We start from the raw sequence: 18,479 nt of genomic DNA, 5'->3' as shown, positions 1-18,479 counted from the left end.
TCAGTCAAGCAAGTACCAACAAAAAATGTGCTGCTGCTCTTCGAACCATCTCTACTTTGTTCAAATTGCTTGTCTCAAAACATGGCGGAGGGTGGTTACTCAGTCGGTGACCCTGTATGGTATGTAGTTATTAAATATATCACGTAGAGATCAGTTTGAAATATTTTAAATATTATATATGATCATTTTTGAATCCTGATGGCCGTTTAATCGTTGTAAGCTCTCCGTTATTTTGCGACAACGTCGATTGAGGCAACAATGGCGACCTTGTTACATATGTGGTTATACAAGTTATGCCTTCAGAATTTGTGATATGACCAGTTTTTGAATGATCCTGCTATATATCAAGCATCCATAATAAATCCACGAATATTTTAGAGGTTAAAATACATCAGAAAAGCTGAAATAACATGCTGGCATGTTTGCATAGAAATTCCGCGATCCTTGCTGTGATTCGTTAACATCAAAACATGCCACAAAATCGTGCTGGAATGGCTTTGACTTGAATTATTGAATGGAATTATGTAGCAGGGTTACTTATGCAGAGCTATGTTTTATAGCATGAATGGTAATTTTAAAGCATAGGTAGGTGGGTGCTGGTACGGTACCAGTTACCACTTTGTTGCTTTTCTTTTTCATGTTTTGAATTTGTGTTAGAATGTTTAAGGGGTAGATAATTATGTTTCTTTCTAAATCCTACTGCCACACCAAGCAATTTATTTTTGTGCCTTTTGTTATTCTATGCCCCAGACATATGTGAATATGTGATGGACTTCTAACATGTTTATTTTTGTCTTTTCTGTACAGGGCCAAGCTGAAGGGTTTTTCTCCATGGCCTGGAAAGGTATGCATATCACTAAATGAATAGCATTAAAAATGATAACGCTGTTAATTTTACTCATTGCGTGGAACATGTATTTGAATGGTGTCTGACAACTACATGAATGGGTTTGCAGTGTGTGCTATTCACAGTTAATACTAAATACCACTGACTAAAGATTTAATATATGTACTCATAAATCAATAACAGGTGCCATATGAAGTGAAGTGACAGATAGTGCAGTGACTTTTAATGTTTGATTTTGCTGAAAATGATTTCTTTTTCTCTTCCAGATTGCTGTTGCACCAGATCACTTGAAAACTCCATCCAAGAAAAAGGGCTATTGTGTGTATTTCTTTGGAACAGAAAACTAGTGAGTTTTAAGCTATATATTTCATTTCATGACTTGTTTCTAAAATTATTTATCAGATGGAATCACAGAACTCTACCCCAATGGTTTAAGTTAATGGCATCATTTGAGTGTAGCTTGTGTAATGTGTTGACTTTCATCAGCCATCACTTTAACATGACTAAGCTTGAAAGTAGTCACAATTGGTCCCACATGAAATTTGTCTTGCTTTTATTTTGCTGAAATGTCAAGTCAGAGCATCATTGTTTTTATGCTATGAATCCATTTGTTTGCCATATTCATTGTCAGCACAATTTAACACAATTTCTCTTGATTTTCAGTGCATTCATCGAGACACAATTTATCAAACCATTCATCCCACACAGAGAAAAGCTCACCAAAGCCAACAAGTCAAATCAATTTAAGGAGGCATTGTCTGTGATTGATGAGTACCTCAGGAAGAGGGAACTTGGAATTGTAAGTACCTATGTGTTTAGCTCAAGTCTTATCACTTCATGTCTTCCTTTGGCTTGACTTTGTTGCCATTCATAGATGACAAGGTTAACCCGCGCCCCAGTGGCGGTCTCCGCCAACTTCGCCCTAGTGGGGGGGGGCATATGTTACCACCCACCTCTAACTCAAAAACTAAGAGGGCTAGAAAGACGCGGTAAAAGGCATTCGATAGCTCTTGATGCGTACGTTTGAAAGTATTTCAGCCATTTTTCATCTTAGAGCAATATTGGGGTCACCAGAGGTCATCAAAGGTCAAAATTTGCGAATTGTCATTATATTTTTCAGAAAACACGCCATTATCTCAGGAACTATGATAGCTAGAAAAACGCTAGGAAAAGCAATCGATAGCTTTTGAACTCTTCTTTTGATAAGGTCATCATCAAAAATGACCTCAGGTCAACGGTTTAGCCTCCAGAGGGCAAAAACTCCAAAAATAGCTGTTTTTAAGAAAAGTGTTTTTCGACAATAACTTTTGACTAAAAAAAAAAACTAGGTCATTTCTAATGCCAGAATCGTGTTCCTCTCGCCGAGACGCGTCGAATGAACTATAATTTGACCTTGAAAGGTCAACTTCAAAATTTGACCTCAGGTCAAGGTCATGACCTGACCGGAAAAGGTAATATTGCATATCAGTCGATGCGTCTCGGCAAGACAAACACAATGAGGCCAACCACAGCGTTCTATCTCTTTCCAATCGAGAGTTATTGGCAAAAAACTGTTTGTAGCCTCAAATGAGCTCAGATGACCTTTCAAGAGGCTATCAGCAAAAAAGACACCTTGGTCGTCACGGGTGGTCCAAATCATTGCTATCCTGAAATATTTGGACTGTTCCTATGCGTACACACGGATCTAGAGGCATTTTCGTTTTTCTCCATTGACTTATAATGGAAAGGTCACGCCACTGACCTGACCTTAGGTCACGCATATAAAAAATCCGAGATATACAAATTGTAGGCACCCATAACATCATGTAATCCACCAAGTTTGAAACCTCTCTGACAAACACTGTAGGCTGGACATGATTGCAAACTTTTTTAGGCTTGGTCAGTTAACTTGACCTACTACCTAGTGACCTGACCTGACATGACCTGGGGTCAAAAATTTCACACATTGTCCAAAATTGATGTACCAAAAGCTACCCCAAGCGGCGCGGCGCTACGCGCCGCGGTTTTTTATTTATACGAAAAAAAACGCGACAGGGTGGTAACATATGCCCCCCCCCCCCCCACTGGGGCGAAGGGTAATTAATTAGTTCTGAGACATCAGTAGAGCTAATGAATATCAGGGACTTAGCTATTATTAAAGGGCGACTTTGTTATTTGTACATACCCTGAACATAGAAGGCGGCAGAAACATATTGTGCTTTGATAACCAGAATACTTTGGGATGTTTTCTCAAGGAATTTTGCTAGCTACCACCTTTAAACTTCATAGGAGTGATGGCGTTTGTTGTTGCCTCTCAGGAGGAGGATGACAGCCCTCCTGAAGGCAATGGCGAGGAGGCGGCGCCGGATTCGCCGGAATCAGACAGCAAGTCAGACGACGAGCTGCCCGCGGCCGGCGAGAAAAAGCCCTCCAAAACCGCCAAAACCACCGGCAAGCCCAGCAAAGCAAACAGCAAAGCAGCCAATAAAGCATCAAACAAGACGGCTCCTGATAGGCCCGGCGCCGAAAACGCAAAGAAAAGGAAGCCCAAGGAAGCAAAGGTATGTCTGAAACGTGATGATTGAGCAATGGTTAACTGAATGTGCTCTTGCCTATGTTTGTACTTTGTTAGAAAATATTTTCAGATGAATGCTCACTCCTGAGGCTTAACCCTCGCCCGTATTGGTGTTTTTTTCCAGCCGCGAACGTATAAGGGGGGGGGGGGGTCCGTTGGACCCCCCTGCCGTTTCGCCCCTGATCGAGCTAGAGCTTCGCGGAAAAAAACGAGCGTGTTGCCCGTGACGAGAGGAAGCCGATGATACCCAATTTTAAGGTCCTAGGTCATTGGTTGACCTTGCAGGTCAGGTCAATGACCCCAAAGGCGGGAAAATCGGGACCTGTTAGAACGTCGTAAAGTGTGGCTGCCATGCGGTTTTTCGGGGTGCTGATCACGAATATCATGTTAGTTTTGATCACAGATGATGTCTTCATGTATTTAGGCCAGGTCGGGTCAGGTCAGGTCAGGTCAACCAGTAAGGGTATTCGTAGTATGTGGCAACCGCCTCTGACAGCTTCGTAACATGTTACGAATGCACCAAAACTACTTCGTAAATGTTCATATGGTTGCTAAATTCGAATTCAGCTCCAAAAACTGGCCTAGAAGCATGTAAAACTCGAAAAAGTGAACCGAGGTCATCAAAGGTCAATGACCTGACCTGACCTTCAGGTGACCTTGACACCCACCCTAATGCATGGAGGCAACATCATATCACATGTTTGAACGCTTGAAACCACGAAAAGACTGCAAACGCGCGGCTAATGCGAGCCGACATACGCCGAATCGCGATTCCAGCCAAACATGGTCTCGAAAAGTAGGTCAGAGGTCAAAGGTCACTTGGGTCAGGGTCATGAAATTTTCAGGGTAGGTGTGAAATTGATGAACGCGAGGGTACTGAAAGTTTCGTCGCGATCGGCTGCTTTTTACGCGAGTTATTCGCGAAAAACCATGGGGGGGGGGTCCGTTCGACCCCCCCCCCCCTCCCTATACGGGCGAGGGTTAACACTGCGAAGTTACTACTTACTGGTTGATAAGTTGCCTTTCCCATTTTCTGTATTTACTTATGTCATCGAAGAATGTGTGTGCCGTTTTTACATTCATTATTCCATTGCTGAAAAAGTTTTTAAGGTATCTATTTTATCAACTGCCGTTCCTTCCTCGCACTGTGACCACTGACCGCCTCCGCCATCCCACATCTCTCACCCCCGCCCGCTCGCCAGGACAAGAAGCCGGCCGTGAAGCGGATCGCCTCGGAGGCCACCATTTCGCCCGCGCCCAGTCCGGCCAAGCGCTCCAAGGAGACCGATGACGAGAGCGACGCGTTCACTTCGCTCATCAACCACAGTTCAGCACCGAGCAGCACGGCCGGCACCAAGCGGGTGGCCTCGCTCCTCGACCGACCCACGCTCGTCATGAGGCCGGTACGTGCGGGACGGGTCGGGGGTGGACGGGAGTTGAGTGTGTGTGTGTGGGGGGGGGGGGAGGATGTGTACCGGGGCGAGGTGGTGGAGGCTGGTCGGGGAACGGACAGGGCGAGTTTTTAGGGAGGGGAGGGAGGATCGGGATAAAATGTGACGTTGCAGCCACGTCTAGAGGTTTGATCTTCTGACTGATGCGTCTTTTTTGCGGTTTCTTTTTTTCGTGAAATATAGAACACATGCTTAATGCTCAGCTAAAAATAGCTTTCAATACTTTGTTTCTTGAGCACTGGCGTTCCTTTTTAGCTAAATGTACCGCGATGATCGGTTTGGCTTTCGTTACGTGTTTCACCGTTAATGTACTCGAACGAATTCATGGTGTTTTCAACTCGATTGAACAGTGATTATTGGCCAGAATGTTTCTACATGAAAACTTTTCAACGACAGACAAAAAAGGCGATTTCTAGCGACGCGACCATTTCACACAATACCGTAGAGAACAGGTCGAGAGCAATAGCAGCGCGCATGTCTCTGACTCAGTGCACCCCGGTTCGCAGGAGACGCCGCCGCTGGACGTGGAGCAGGTCTCGGCGGCGCTGAAGCAGAAAAACATCCAGCCGTCCGAGCTGCGCTTCGGCGTGCTCGGCCTGGGCGTCATGGGCTCCGGCATCGTCAAGAACCTGCTGAACTCGGGCCACAAGGTGCACGTATGGAACCGCTCCTCAGACAAGGTGAGAGTGCGCGCCCAGCAGCTGCGGCGGGAGGAGAATTGGAGTGCGCCGGGTACGGGTTACTGGGCGCAAACAAACCACCGCAGTCGGCGCGTCCTAAAGCCCTAAAAAATAAGTGAAACTTTTTACGGAGCGAGCAAAGCGAGCGTAGTCTTTCCTTAGATTAACGGAAATTTCTAAGTATGAGCGGCCGGCCGGCCGGCCGGCCGGCCGTGCGGACGCTTTTGCGAGGCTTATATCTCAGCAACCACTTGACCGATTTACACGGGGTAATTTTTGTAGGGTAGCTTCATTCCTTCTACCAAGTATTGGACTATTGCCGATGCATGTGGGTGACCCCTTATGCACGTGCCACGCGCAAAACGAAGAGGTGTCAGTTTTGTAATTGTTGCAATATCTCGGTAACTACTTGGCCGATTGCGCTCAAAGTTGGCATGTAGGTAGGCACCCACTAGGCACTGCATATCCATGTGCCAGAGTTGGGGTGCTGCTGCACGTGCGCACGTGCAGGGGTCGTTTCCAGATCTCGAGAACGGCTGGACCGATGGCGCTCAAATTTGGTACACGGTTAGGGACCAGTTAGTAGGGTGCCGTGCACAAGTCAGTTGGAACCCATTTTGCACGTGCGCACGTGCAGGGTGCCGCCTCCAGATCTCGAGAACGGCTGGGCCGATTGTGCTCAAATTTGGCACATCGCTAGAGACCGGTTAGTAAGGTGCCGTGCACAAGTCAGTAGGAGGTACCCCCTCGAAATTTCGCACGTGCAAGGCCCACCCTCTCGCTCGCTCCGTTAGTCGCCCCAAAAGGCGTTATACTGGTTTAACCCGGCGGCCGCTGGGCCTCCGCGCCACCCGCCGGCCGCTGGGGGGGGCATAAAGTTGCCCCCCCTTTACTTCTACGGCGATATCGTCGCAACGCGAAGAGATAGAGAAGCGAAACTTTGCACACATCTTCCTGAATACCTAGCCGAGGTTGTGTCCAAATTTGGTGTCGATCCAATTTGAAATGACGTCACAGTGACGTCATAAGTGAAATTATAGATTTGCGACTCTCATATTCCTCACGATACATCACATATATGGGACCGAATATAAAGGGCCGATTATTGGTCAGAAACTAGATGGAAGTGTAGTAAGATGTTTTAGGATGACAACAGGTGCTGTCTAGTTCATTTACAGTCGAGTTTCATGCTCAGCGTCATCAGAAACGGTCCATATCGGAAAACGACAAAACTTTATGACGTCACTGTGACGTCATCTTAGGTGCTACAACCACCAAACTTTCCTCAAACATTGCCTAGGTATTCATTTGAAGCTATGCCAAGTTTCACGTTCGTAGCTGATCAGGTTTCGGAGATATTTCACAAAACGTAAAGGGGGGGGGCAACTTTATGCCCCCCCCAGCGGCTCGTGGGTTAAAGATAAAGGTACTTAATCATAGAAAGCATTTGCAAACGCGTATAGGAAGCTAGCACTGACGAAGATATATTCGAAACGCGTTTGCAAATGCTTTCTACAATACAGTACCTTTATATTTAAAAAAAGTTTCACTTATCTAGTCATACATGTCACAATGAACTTTCAAGCCCTAATAAACAAACAAACAAACAGGGTACGGGATACGTCATGTATCACTGTGAGTAGTGACGGCTAGTGCCTTTTCCCGTTCGGTGACGGGTGCGTAAGAGTCGGCCGATACTCGTTTAGGGGAGGTAGATGGCGCTCTTTATGTCAGTAACCACGTTGAGTTGCTTGTTTCCTGCCGCTGCTAAACTACGATTTCATGTCCTTTTAAACTGTTTCGTAAACTGATGGCTATGGATGAATCTCGATTTAATCTTTTGGAAGGAAATTTTGGGTAGAAAACTTATTTCTGGGCATTACATCAGCAATTCAGGACGTCTAAATGACGAGCAATAAAACGTTAAATTCGTTACATTGCCGAGGAATGCATGCACACGTAAAAACTTCACTTCCTCGGGTGATGTTATGCTAGGCATCTTCACTCGAGGCAGCCTGCTGGTTTCAGGGACCATCCGGAAACGACAATGCGTTGTCAGTGGATGAGGTTCGTCTTATCGACAGTTACAATGTCAACGTTGGCCCTATTCGGTGCTGAATGTAATACGTTTTAGTTTGAATGTTGGACCATCTTCCAAATTATTTTATGTCGTTTTGTGATATTATGTTCAATGCTGCCGGTTTAAGTCCGAAGTCTTGTCAATCTGAATTTCCTTGGTTATTCTATCCATATGGCTAGGATCGTTAGTTATCCGCATTCCCCAATCCTGCCATTTGCCAATGTTCAAAATCCTGGCGATATTCGACGTCACGATGATAGCTCTCACCCAGAGTGTTTGAAAGGAGCGCCACGAACATATATTACCTCGTATCAGCATCTTTGCGTATAAAACGTCCCTGGTTCACAACGTAGTCTGTACCGGGTACGCGCCACTAATTGATGCATCGCGCGTGCCATGTCTGGCCTCCCTGACAGGGCCCTGACCTGCTAAATCATCACACTCGACACTTGGCTAAATCATCGCACTACTGGACCACGCACTGGGCACGCTGGGGCGTCTCTGGGGGCTGCGGCGGCGCGGTGGCGCCATCACTCCCCTCGCGCTCCCGTGCCGCGTCCTCAGTCTGCATACGGTGCAGGAAGGAGTCCTGCCGCTTCCGCTCGAGGTGCTCGGGCAGCGGGCCGTTCCAGCCGTCGGGCGGCGCCGGCCGCGACTCCCAGACGGTGTTAGCCCTGTGCGCCGCAAGCCGGGCGTCCCGTCGCGCGCGCTCGCTCTCGACCAGCGCGGCCATGGCCTCCGGGTCGGCCTTGCGCCGCCAGCGGTAGCAGTTGGCCACGTCCTCGCGCCACTGAGAGCAGTCGGCCAGCTCGCCGTGGATGAAGTACTGGTGGAAGCGGCCCTTGGGTCGGCGGCACTCCTTCAGTTCGGCCTCGAACTGCTCGCAGGAGCGCACCAGCCACGCCTCGGCCGGCAGCGACTCGAAGTGGGACACCTCCGTGGCGATGTCCGTCTCTGTGGCCATGGTTTGTGGCAGTGAAGGCGGCGAGCCGCCGCGGCAGGTTCAGCCCGGCGCTCCGGTCCGCAGCGGGGCGATGCCCTGGTCAGCTGCTGGAGTCCGCCGGGTCGAGCTGTGAAAGACAGTACGGCTGAGTTAATTGCCCGGAAGATGCTCGTTCGGATCCTCGGGAATGTTTCACAAGGTATTTCCACGTGTCACAATCGGAGGGACGCCAGACATTTGGACACATTCATTCACTAAAAAAATCAAAGCTTGTTTTGTTTTTTAGTGTTCAAAACAAAAGTTCTTTAAATAATTATGTCTTTTATCTGGCAACTCGTATTCATTTCTGTTATATTCTAGTGCCTTTATCATTTTGTATTACTGAGGTTTGAAAATGTAGGCCACATGTTTCATGGTTGACACATTTCCCCTTACACATGGATAATAAATGTCGAAGCATATGCAGTTGCACTCTCTTCGCACCTATTTTTGGCGCGCTACTTACACTAAAGTCCAATTTATGTGATAAGATCTGGGCGGTGTTTCACGGGACGCTGCTACCACGCTGCTATCAAATTGCGCGAGCTGACGTCACACTTGTGGTAGTGTTGGAGCAATGGGCCTGTTGATGTTTCCATGGAAACCCAATTTGACGTGTAAAAGCAGCGTGCTGCTATCACCGGTGAAACAGGGCCCTGTTGTTTACCATGTACTCCCTAAGACATATGATAAAACTGATTTGTTTATGTGTCATCTAATAGCCATTAATTTAGACACTTCTTTTCAATACACAAACATTTGTGCCAGGCTTTTAGGAATTGAAAGACTAAATGATATCCTTAAAAATGTCATTAGTTTGGTGACTTATGGCTGAATTCATATTTTTAATAACCATGTAAGTCTCCTTGAAATTTACAAATGATCAAGAGCAAACAGATATTTAATTTTTTGAGGTGACAATATCACACTGGTAATGGGTTTTTGGTCATGTATCTTCTTTTGATCTATCCCTGAATGTTTGAGGAAGACTGGCAATTTTTAGCATTTTCATATAATAAAAGCAGAAGAAAATAGTATCACTGATAAACACATGTTTAAAATTCTTGCATGGATTCTAATGGATATTTGGCAAGTTTTATCCTTTGCATATTTCAAGGAAACTGTCATTGACAGAAACTATGCCCTCGCGTAACCTACCCAGCTTTGATAGCCCAATGTTGAAGATGACAGTTTTATTGCAGAGCTACAATAATTGTTCAATGTCATAGATAGCCCTGTTTAATGAATACTGATACATCAGAAATAAAGATGTAGAACATTGATATCCTACCCTCCTTGGCCCCAAACTCCTGGGTATCGTATTATATTCACATGCAATAGCTTATTTTTCTCACTACATTATCATGTGGTTTTAGGAAGTGAGCATGATAAATATGTGATTAAGTAGCATCAGGTAAACATAGAAGCAAGAGCACAACAATAGCAGAGGACACTCAAGCGTTGGGTCACTTAAATTCTGAATTATCTGCTCAGATACTGTAATGCCTTACCTGTCCTTTACCAGTTAACCACTTGGTCTACTAGTTATAAGAGAAATGTGTTTTTCATAGCTGATATCTAAAATATGCTACAAATAATACATCCCTCCGAATATTAATGCACCCATATAACTACGGAAAACACCGGCAAGTGCACACGCTCACATTTGTGCGTCACTATGGTCTCGGGTGCGGCATAGATGGCGCTGTCGCTGAAGGATTATAGTGATGGGAAACAAGTACTTTGTACTTGGTACTTGTTTTCAATTTGGCAGTTGCCGTGCGGAGCGGAAAGGGGAAAATATTTTGTTTAGTAACTACTATGATATCGAAATATTTGTGCATTTTTATGAACGTTTTATGTGTCATTTGATTGCCGTTTTGTCTTTGACACATCACCTTCGTTGGAAAAACGAACTAGGCATGGGATGGCCATCAAACTGGTTTGCATGATGCATCTCCGAATTGAATAGCAGTAGGCATAAACATTTAGGAAAGAAATCAATGTTTTTGCTAGCCTCTTAGTTTTATAATAGTAATTTGGAAGCATTTGATTGTCATTCTTTTTCTGTCTTGAAATCTACTCATTGATAACCGGCTCATGTTGTTTTCAGTGTGACGACTTTGTAAAGGCCGGCGCCGAGCGGGGCCTTACTCCCAGTGACGTCATCAGTGCCGCTGACGTCACATTCTGCTGTGTCTCCGACCCACAAGTGGCCAAAGACGTGAGTGTTCGTCTTGACTTGAGTATACGAGGAACATTTGTTGATGCATGCTCTTTGTTTTAGGAGCAAGCTTTCAGCTTGTTTTAGACCTAACAACAGTTATGCTTATTAAGTGACCAGTAGCGGCGGAACACCTTCAATTAAGGGGGACACTGCCGAATTTTGGTCCCATTCTTTCCATGCAACGCCCATACCGTTAAAATGCCAAAATCAAAGGGGGCACGGTGCCCCGGTGCCCTCCCCGTTCCGCCGCTTATGTAAGTGACTACCCATCCCTTCTGGTTTTTTTTTTTAGCTATGATATTGAAGTTTCAGGGAATTTTGTTTAATCCTTTGCTCGATTTTTTTGTTACTGTATTTTGCACCTACTTTTCATCTATCTTCAGAATCTGACAAATCACGTTCCCACTTCCCACAGGCTACTCCCGTCCTCATTGTTCTAACTTGCTGTCGTTGCAGCCCTCGCTGAACTATCTCGATCATTTACAGATTATATTCGGCAACTGCGGCGTACTTCAGGAAATCACTACCACCAAGGGCTACGTGGAAATGACGGGTATTGATGCCGAAACCTCGCAGGACTTGGCCGATGTGAGTAGAGGCTTTCTTGGAGGGGCAACGTCGCTAAAAAAAACCTGGAGGAGCAGCTATAAATGTTTTGTTTGGTTTAGTGCTACGAGGAAAACGCGATATTATCAGTTATTGCCGGCTTATTTCCTATTCAGTCGTAAACTTTCGTGAAAATTTGAAAATTGTGTATTGAAACAGTCACGAGTGGCTGTGGTCGCCTGTCTATTTTAGCCCACGTATGCCATCCGTTTACAATTTCCGTAATCTCCTCGCCTTTGCACATCCCCTCAGTTTCTCGTTGTTTCACGGAGCAGTATAATGCCAGCGGTGTGAACTGTGAGTGGGAGCCCGATCCGTGCATTGCCGCCCGATCTGGTGAAATTGAAACTGCACCTTTCAACGACCGATATGATCCGTTCAGGGAACCGCTTCATCTCTGCAGCACAGCGATGTGAACTGACAGATGCTCTGCAGGGAAGGCGTTGTTATCGGCTCTGTCTGGTCACTGCTGTCGGAACTGAGAATGTTCTTAGCTCTGATTGGCTCGCCGGTTCCATATCGATGATTTATTTCAACGTAATATGCTTTTGACTCGATGAACGTACCTTTCTCCACATTAAATGATCAGCTCCCAACGTCTTTCTTGAGTTAAGTTTCGTATTGCCTTTTCAAATTTTTGTCTTTTTTTATAGGCATTGCTCGTTGTCTTTGTATCATCGTTCTGTTTACATTTATCACCTGGTGGCGTCGCGCTGTGACTGTAGTTATGTGTTCGCTCACCAGATGTCTCTGTGTTGCAGGCGATAGGTGCCAAGGGCGGCCGGTACATGGAGGCGCAGGTGCAGGGCAGCAAACAGCAGGCTGAGGAGGGTACCTTGGTGCTACTGGCTGCCGGCGACCGCTCCCTCTTCGACGACTGCCAGTCGTGCTTCCAAGCCGTCGGCAAAAACTCCTTCTATCTCGGTAGGTCACCGGCTAAATATAACATGCAACAAGCATGCAATTACCCCACCTACACCCGTCCCGTCGTTTGCATCCTCAGAATGTTCAAATCATCTCCACGCCGCAACCCTCGCTCCGGGCTGCACTGGCAACTTATCTCATGCGGGCTGCTCCCTGGGAGCGGCACCGCTGCTCCCAAGGGAGCGCACCCGTAGCCGGATGCAGTGAGTGCTTGGAGGGCTGGTCGGCCGGCCTGTCCATTTGGACTGGCTCAGCCCCGGTGACTCTCTGGGGTGCCTGCCGAGACCATGTCTCCCCCTAATTCCTTTCATCCTTCCGGCAATGGTCCCGTCAGACCGGATTGGGCCTAACCCAACAAAACAAACCAACAAACACTGTTGGAGTGTAAATGTAAGAGGAGCTTGCACCTCAGGGGTACCGAGGCATTCTTGTCGCAACTGGTTGAGATCAGTTACTGCGATGCATTAGCTAGTGGTTGACTCAGTTCAATATCTCCCCCAATCTTCTCATCTCATGCCACAATAACTAGACTGAAAGAGCCTAACCAAACAAAATTATTATGCCGGTTCATAGGATCCTAGTGACAAATGATGCATTGGAAACCGAGATGGTTTTCAACTTTTCACGCATATTTGACCATGTTTTCGTCAGTTTGTTGATGACTCGGTCCCGTCATTCTTTGTAATTCATTCGTTGTTCATGGGAGTCCTGCCCTCTCCACAAGAAAAATTCCTGGGATAGCCCTGATGAAAATCGGAAGACAGCCTTTCATAGTTGATGAGTGCCGAGTGGTAAGGTAAGAGCATTCGACTCGGGCCAGCCAGCGAGAGTGGCTGGTCTTGAATTTACTTACATGCTGTCCCGGCCTGAATGATTCAAATTGGGACAACATCTGAGTGACATTAACGTGCAGTTTGCACTCGCTCAGTAGGCATGAATTTCTGAACTTTTTATCACCATCGGTTTAAATTTATAGTTTTGCTTTTTGTGGTTTACTGGGAACCATTATCAGAAAAGTAATATTGGGAACCATCTGCTTCATAAAAAAGTGCGTGGGCCTTACCTCAAATAATAGGCCGAGTATGAATTGGTATATCTTTGTCGCCGAGCTCGGCTGCTATGATTGTGTTTCGTCTGCACCTGTTCTCTGCTGCAGCTCTTCGCTTGAACAATCTAGCAAACCTCCTGGCTTGTTCTGCGCCACTGCCCTTAATCCGCCGCGGGCTGTGGTTCCGATCATGTTCAATGAATGTGTGGGGAAGGTGGGTGACCAATGCATGAGCGCATTGTATGTTGCTGGGCCCTTTGTTCTTTGTTTTGTAATGCATAAGACAGCGGCAACGTAAGAATCTTTTTCTGGCGTTTGGAAAATGCTTCGTATGACAACGGAAGCATCACTGATAATTATAAACGTTGCCCTCATAACTTTCGGCTAGCCACCGCTCATTAAAAAAGCGCGTCTTAAGTCCGGACTGAAACATGATGATTCCTTTCCTGTTTGATTTGTTATTAGACAAAGGTACAATGACTTTGAAATTCTTATGATTATACCATACCTACATCCTCGCTCCCTTCTTGTCTTCTTATTTCTTTTCCATATCTTAGCTGGGAGTGCCGCGACATTGCTATTTTTGGTTTTACTGGTGTTAAAGTAAGGGTACTGTGTGTCGCTGGGTTCGAGGGTGGGGGCACTCCTGGTCACCTATTAACCCGGCAGTTGCTGGGGTATTTCGCCACCCACCGTTTGCGGGGGGGGGGGGCGTTAAACGCCCCCAGCCGATAACTCGAGAACCAATAGGCGCAGCGAAACGCACGAGGCGGCAAACGAAAGAGCGCGACGAGACGCTTCAGATGAGTACTTTAAAATTGAATTTTGAGGTCACAGGTCGGGTCAAGGTCAGGTCAAACACCTGAAATCGGGCTTTCAGTAGCATGGACTTCAGGACTTCGCAATGGGTGCCTCTCGTCATAAACTCTGTCCAAACGGTGCACAATCCATCATATAAGGCCTACAAGAGTGTCAGCTCCATGTCGGGGTCAGTCAAGCATAGGTCAGGGTCAAGGTCAGGTCAACCGGGTAGGCACATATCCCCGAAAATCAAAACTGATATTCGCAGCCTGTGACACATGTTTTATAGGTAATTTGGGGCGTAGAACACGATGGTGACATTCATTTTGTCATATGTGTACGTGTTTGGCTCAAAAAGTTCAATTTAAGAAATGCATGTATCATGGTCGTGAAGTAGTCACGAAAAATTGCCAAGATTCAGTTCAAGATTATGGAAAATGCGGAACGATAATCAATAATCGAAGATAGCCATTTGATTGATCATGGTATTGGCAGTCTAATGGCGTTTACGGCATGTCTGTATGTCTATTCTGTGATTTTATATGATTTTTTGAACATATGCCGTTTTTGGTCGAAAACTCAGAAATCATGACGTCACTAAAACCTCGATATTTCAAAAATTTTCCGACCGATTTTTTTGAAACTTTGTCACAATAAACTTCATTCAATTCCCTACAGGTACCCAAAATTTGGCGCGCCGTTTTTATGCTATGGCCCGGCGAAAAAAGTGGGGGCGTTTAACGCCCCCCCCCCCCCCAGCAACTCGCGGGTTAATGGGTGGCGGCGTAAAAGAAAAAGAAAAAAATTAACATCGGCAAATCACAGCTATCGGTCTTGTGGTAAAGGAGCAGTTATCGTCAAGGAGCGCAGGCATAATGCATAATTCAGCGGGATTGACGGAGAAACTTTCTTTTATAATCTTATGTGAACCTGTCAAACAAAGAAATTCAGAAGCTGAGCTGTCGCTGTTAGGCATGCTTTGCGCAGTTTTCCCAGTAGGCCGAGATGGTAGGAGCCTCAACGCTAATGTAATTGCCGCTAACACAGGACGTGGTTCGTTCTCTTGGATCTCGTCTGTTTAAAGTTTCATCGCGGTGCGTATCGCTGAGCTTTTCAAACGGATATTCGCCACTGTGGTACCGGTTGCCATTTGAATAGTGATATCTCATCTTTGTGGTAGGTCCTCAGAGCTAGAGGATCGAATTTTACCGGGAAAGCAGACTTAAACTGCACATCCTCCACGCACATTAGATTGCAGCGGTAGGCTCACATTTTGGCACTAGGAATGCAGATTACGTATTACTTTACAGTTTACCAGCACGGTGTCACTGACGATCTTGTTCAGCGTTTGCCGACTGCGACCATTTCTCGGATAAGCTCACCTTGTCTGTCGGTGAGGGGAGTGGGAGAATCACTGAAAAGGTTGGCGGGCCATGTGCCTTACTGTGTAGGTGTGACAGTGTGTGTGACTGGTGTGTCTTGCGAATGTCATCATGTCTGGTTACTGGATCGTCCAGCAATGGAGGGGAAGAGAGAGGAGGGGGGGGGGGTCACCCGACCTGGGGGCGACATCTGGCCCCCTCCTACCCCCCCCCTCCCTCCGTCGCGACGCCGTCCCAAATCGACCGAAAAGCTATCACTCGACCACTGGCAGGGGTTCCGGTGGCTTGCGCGGCGTCGTGTAGCAATTAAAGACGGATTGAAATGCTCTAATACCGGTACCAACCCTGTCGTTTGTCATCTTTATCCCCCGAGGGCGTAGGAGTCGGCTTGTGCAATAGTCACCCAATAGCCACCTTTGTCTTTTTTCATTTGCTCCCTTAGTGTTTTTTTTTATTCTGATAATTGCTAGTGCAATCATGGCTATCTCATCTGACAAAGCAAGTTTATTTTACGGTAGTTATAAATTTGCCAGAAAAAAAATGTTTAGCACTGTGTTCAGCTTTTCGTCTGTTTCAAGCGTTGTGGTGTTACGGTCGTGGTTTTCCTGATAATCTGAAAAAATATTGACAACTACCGCGTTTATTAGAACACCAAACATGTCACTTTTACCCGACCCTTTGCATTCTTTCATGTCTTGTATGTCATCACATACTGCGTTTTAAGGGTCGTCTTTGAGAATATCTGCATGCAGTGTCTAATTCATGGTGTGATCTGTGCTCTTTACCAATAGTGCGCAAAACGAAAATATGGGAAGATAATTGTAACCAATGTGCGATATGGACTATCTCGGAATAACGTGTTTGATCACCGCATAATGTATCCTCCCCCCCCCCCTCACGGCATAGCCTGTCTTGCAGCGTTCTAGTTTTACGTGTAAGTGTGAGGCGGGACCCTGTCCCCATCCGGCATTGACTGCCTTTCAATAACCGGTCTATGTCCCCATCTCGTGTGTCCTCCAGGTGAGGTGGGCAACGCGTCCAAGATGAACCTGGTGCTGCAGCTGATGACGGGCGTCTCGATGGCCGGCCTGGCCGAGGGTATGGCGCTGGCCGACCGCTCCGGCCTGCAGCAGAAGGACGTTCTGGAGGTGCTCGGTCTCACCACACTGGCCTGCCCGCTGCTGCTCGAAAAGGGAAGAGGTGAGTGACGACGAACGGGGAGGGATGGTGTTAGACCAGATCCGAGCGGGCAGTCTCTCGAGAGGCAGCGTGAAAGGGCTGTAATGCGAAGGGTGTTGATAGAAGATCTGCTCGAAGGGCAATCGGAAGGGGGAGGTGAACATTCCCCCTGTAACTCGGCTCCTGGGCCACGTAGCGACATGCGGTAAGCGGCATTCGAAAGAGCGTCAAAAATAGGGGGTACAGGCTACAGACACTGTTCACTCGTTACCCTTAGTGTCCGTCATACTAATCAATGTTAGCAACAACACTTCTTTCATTTGTCGAACATTCCAGTCAATTCATCCGCCGGTTATTCATCAATAACATTATCAGCTAGGGTACCAATCGAGAGAAGAAAAAATTCGTGGGTATGTACGATTTGAGAGAATTCCTGCGTGTCCCTGTCGTCCAGTGTGGCCAAATTGGTTTAGCGTTAGGGGGAGGATGTATAAAAAAGGCGTATGAGGATGTCACTATTTTCAAAAAAAAAATCGTCTTCAGCCTCATTTTAGGTGCAGTTTTTACAAGTAAAGTGGAAAACTATGCCTGACGTCAAGCTCTGGTGGAAAAAACTCCAAATATTGTCATTAAAGATGTAAAAAAAAAAAACATTGCAGGCGCGACAGCACGAGTATGACGGTGCGAATTGTACATTGGAACATTTTTAATCGGTATTCCTACACTACTATAGGTATGCTTTCACAACAAAAACGTCGTGATGATGTAATTTTAAAATTTCTGAGGATGTCATTATACTTTTCATTGGGGGTGACTTTCCCCGCAACATCACCAATTTGGCCACACTAGTGTCGTCCCCGGTGTAACGCCCTATCACCCCCTCTATCGCAGCCATCATCGAGGGCGGCTTCCAGACTCAGATGGCGCTGAAGCACATGCAGAAGGACCTGAAGCTGTCGCTGACCATGTCGGACCAGCTGGAGCAGCCGCTGCCACTGACAGCTGCCGCCAACGAGATGTTCAAGCACGCCAAGCGGGTGGGCTACGGCGACCACGACGTGTCGGCCGTCTACATCCGCGCCCGGTTCTGAGCGCGCCGCGCACCAGTACAAACTGCCGACTGGCTGGGACTCGCCGCGACCGGACGGCGGACGCACGACCGGCGCTGGGACGCCGGGCCCGTGACAGGCGCCGTAACGTTAGGACTGTGGTGGCGCCGTGACTCCGCGTGATGTTCGACCCGTGACGGGCGCCGTGACGCCCAGTGACAATACCGAGGGTCGCGAGTGGTTGTTCGGTGGCGCGACGCGCGTGCGTCGGTGCCGTTTTAGATATGTTACCTGTGTGTGAGCGCGCTCGCTGTACAGTTGTCTGTCTGTGTGCGAGCCGGTGTCTGTTGCCGTTGCCGTACGGCTGTTGGCGGTGTGGTTGGTAGTGTACAGTCTAAGTTTCACCCGCTGCCGTACTGGTCGGGCCCGTGTGGCGGCCGTGCGCCTTGCGTTTCGTTCTCAGCTGTCGACGGCGATATTTTTATACGTTCCCTTTGCCGGTGCATGGACCCGGAGCCTTGACAGTCCGGCTGGATTGATACATCTTTACAACACGTTCATCGCCCGCCTTATTTGAGGGCGGACAGAGCCCAGTTAAATACAAACCCATTGAGCACGGTGAGAGATGTTTGACGGTACTGTTCGTGGTACTTTTACCTGTGAGGTGTC

General features: G+C 47.1%; 2 protein-coding genes across 2 annotated transcripts; one reads left to right on the top strand and one right to left on the bottom strand.

The window, feature by feature from the left end:
• The first annotated feature begins 25 nt into the window (after nt 1-25).
• Nucleotides 26-18,428, top strand: LOC122367314 (putative oxidoreductase GLYR1 homolog). Its single transcript, XM_043340323.1, has 12 exons — nt 26-119; nt 808-844; nt 1,114-1,193; nt 1,511-1,646; nt 3,145-3,387; nt 4,604-4,804; nt 5,359-5,532; nt 10,708-10,818; nt 11,308-11,409; nt 12,189-12,351; nt 16,603-16,782; nt 17,653-18,428. The coding sequence occupies exons 1-12, from the start codon at nt 82-84 to the stop codon at nt 17,850-17,852; spliced, it is 1,665 nt and encodes a 554-aa protein (XP_043196258.1). The 5' UTR covers nt 26-81; the 3' UTR covers nt 17,853-18,428.
• LOC122367315 (UPF0545 protein C22orf39 homolog) lies at nt 7,893-10,274 on the bottom strand. Its single transcript, XM_043340324.1, has 2 exons — nt 10,106-10,274; nt 7,893-8,682 (listed from the first exon to the last, which is right to left on the bottom strand). Exon 2 carries the CDS (start codon nt 8,574-8,576, stop codon nt 8,079-8,081), a length of 498 nt encoding a protein of 165 aa, XP_043196259.1. The 5' UTR covers nt 8,577-8,682; nt 10,106-10,274; the 3' UTR covers nt 7,893-8,078.
• Nucleotides 18,429-18,479: the final 51 nt, after the last annotated feature.

The sequence above is a fragment of the Amphibalanus amphitrite genome, unplaced genomic scaffold, assembly GCF_019059575.1.
Source record: "Amphibalanus amphitrite isolate SeventyFive unplaced genomic scaffold, NRLGWU_Aamphi_draft 000863F_arrow, whole genome shotgun sequence".
Classification (NCBI taxonomy): Eukaryota; Metazoa; Arthropoda; class Thecostraca; order Balanomorpha; family Balanidae; genus Amphibalanus; species Amphibalanus amphitrite.
This window is presented reverse-complemented; position numbering and strand designations above follow the sequence as displayed.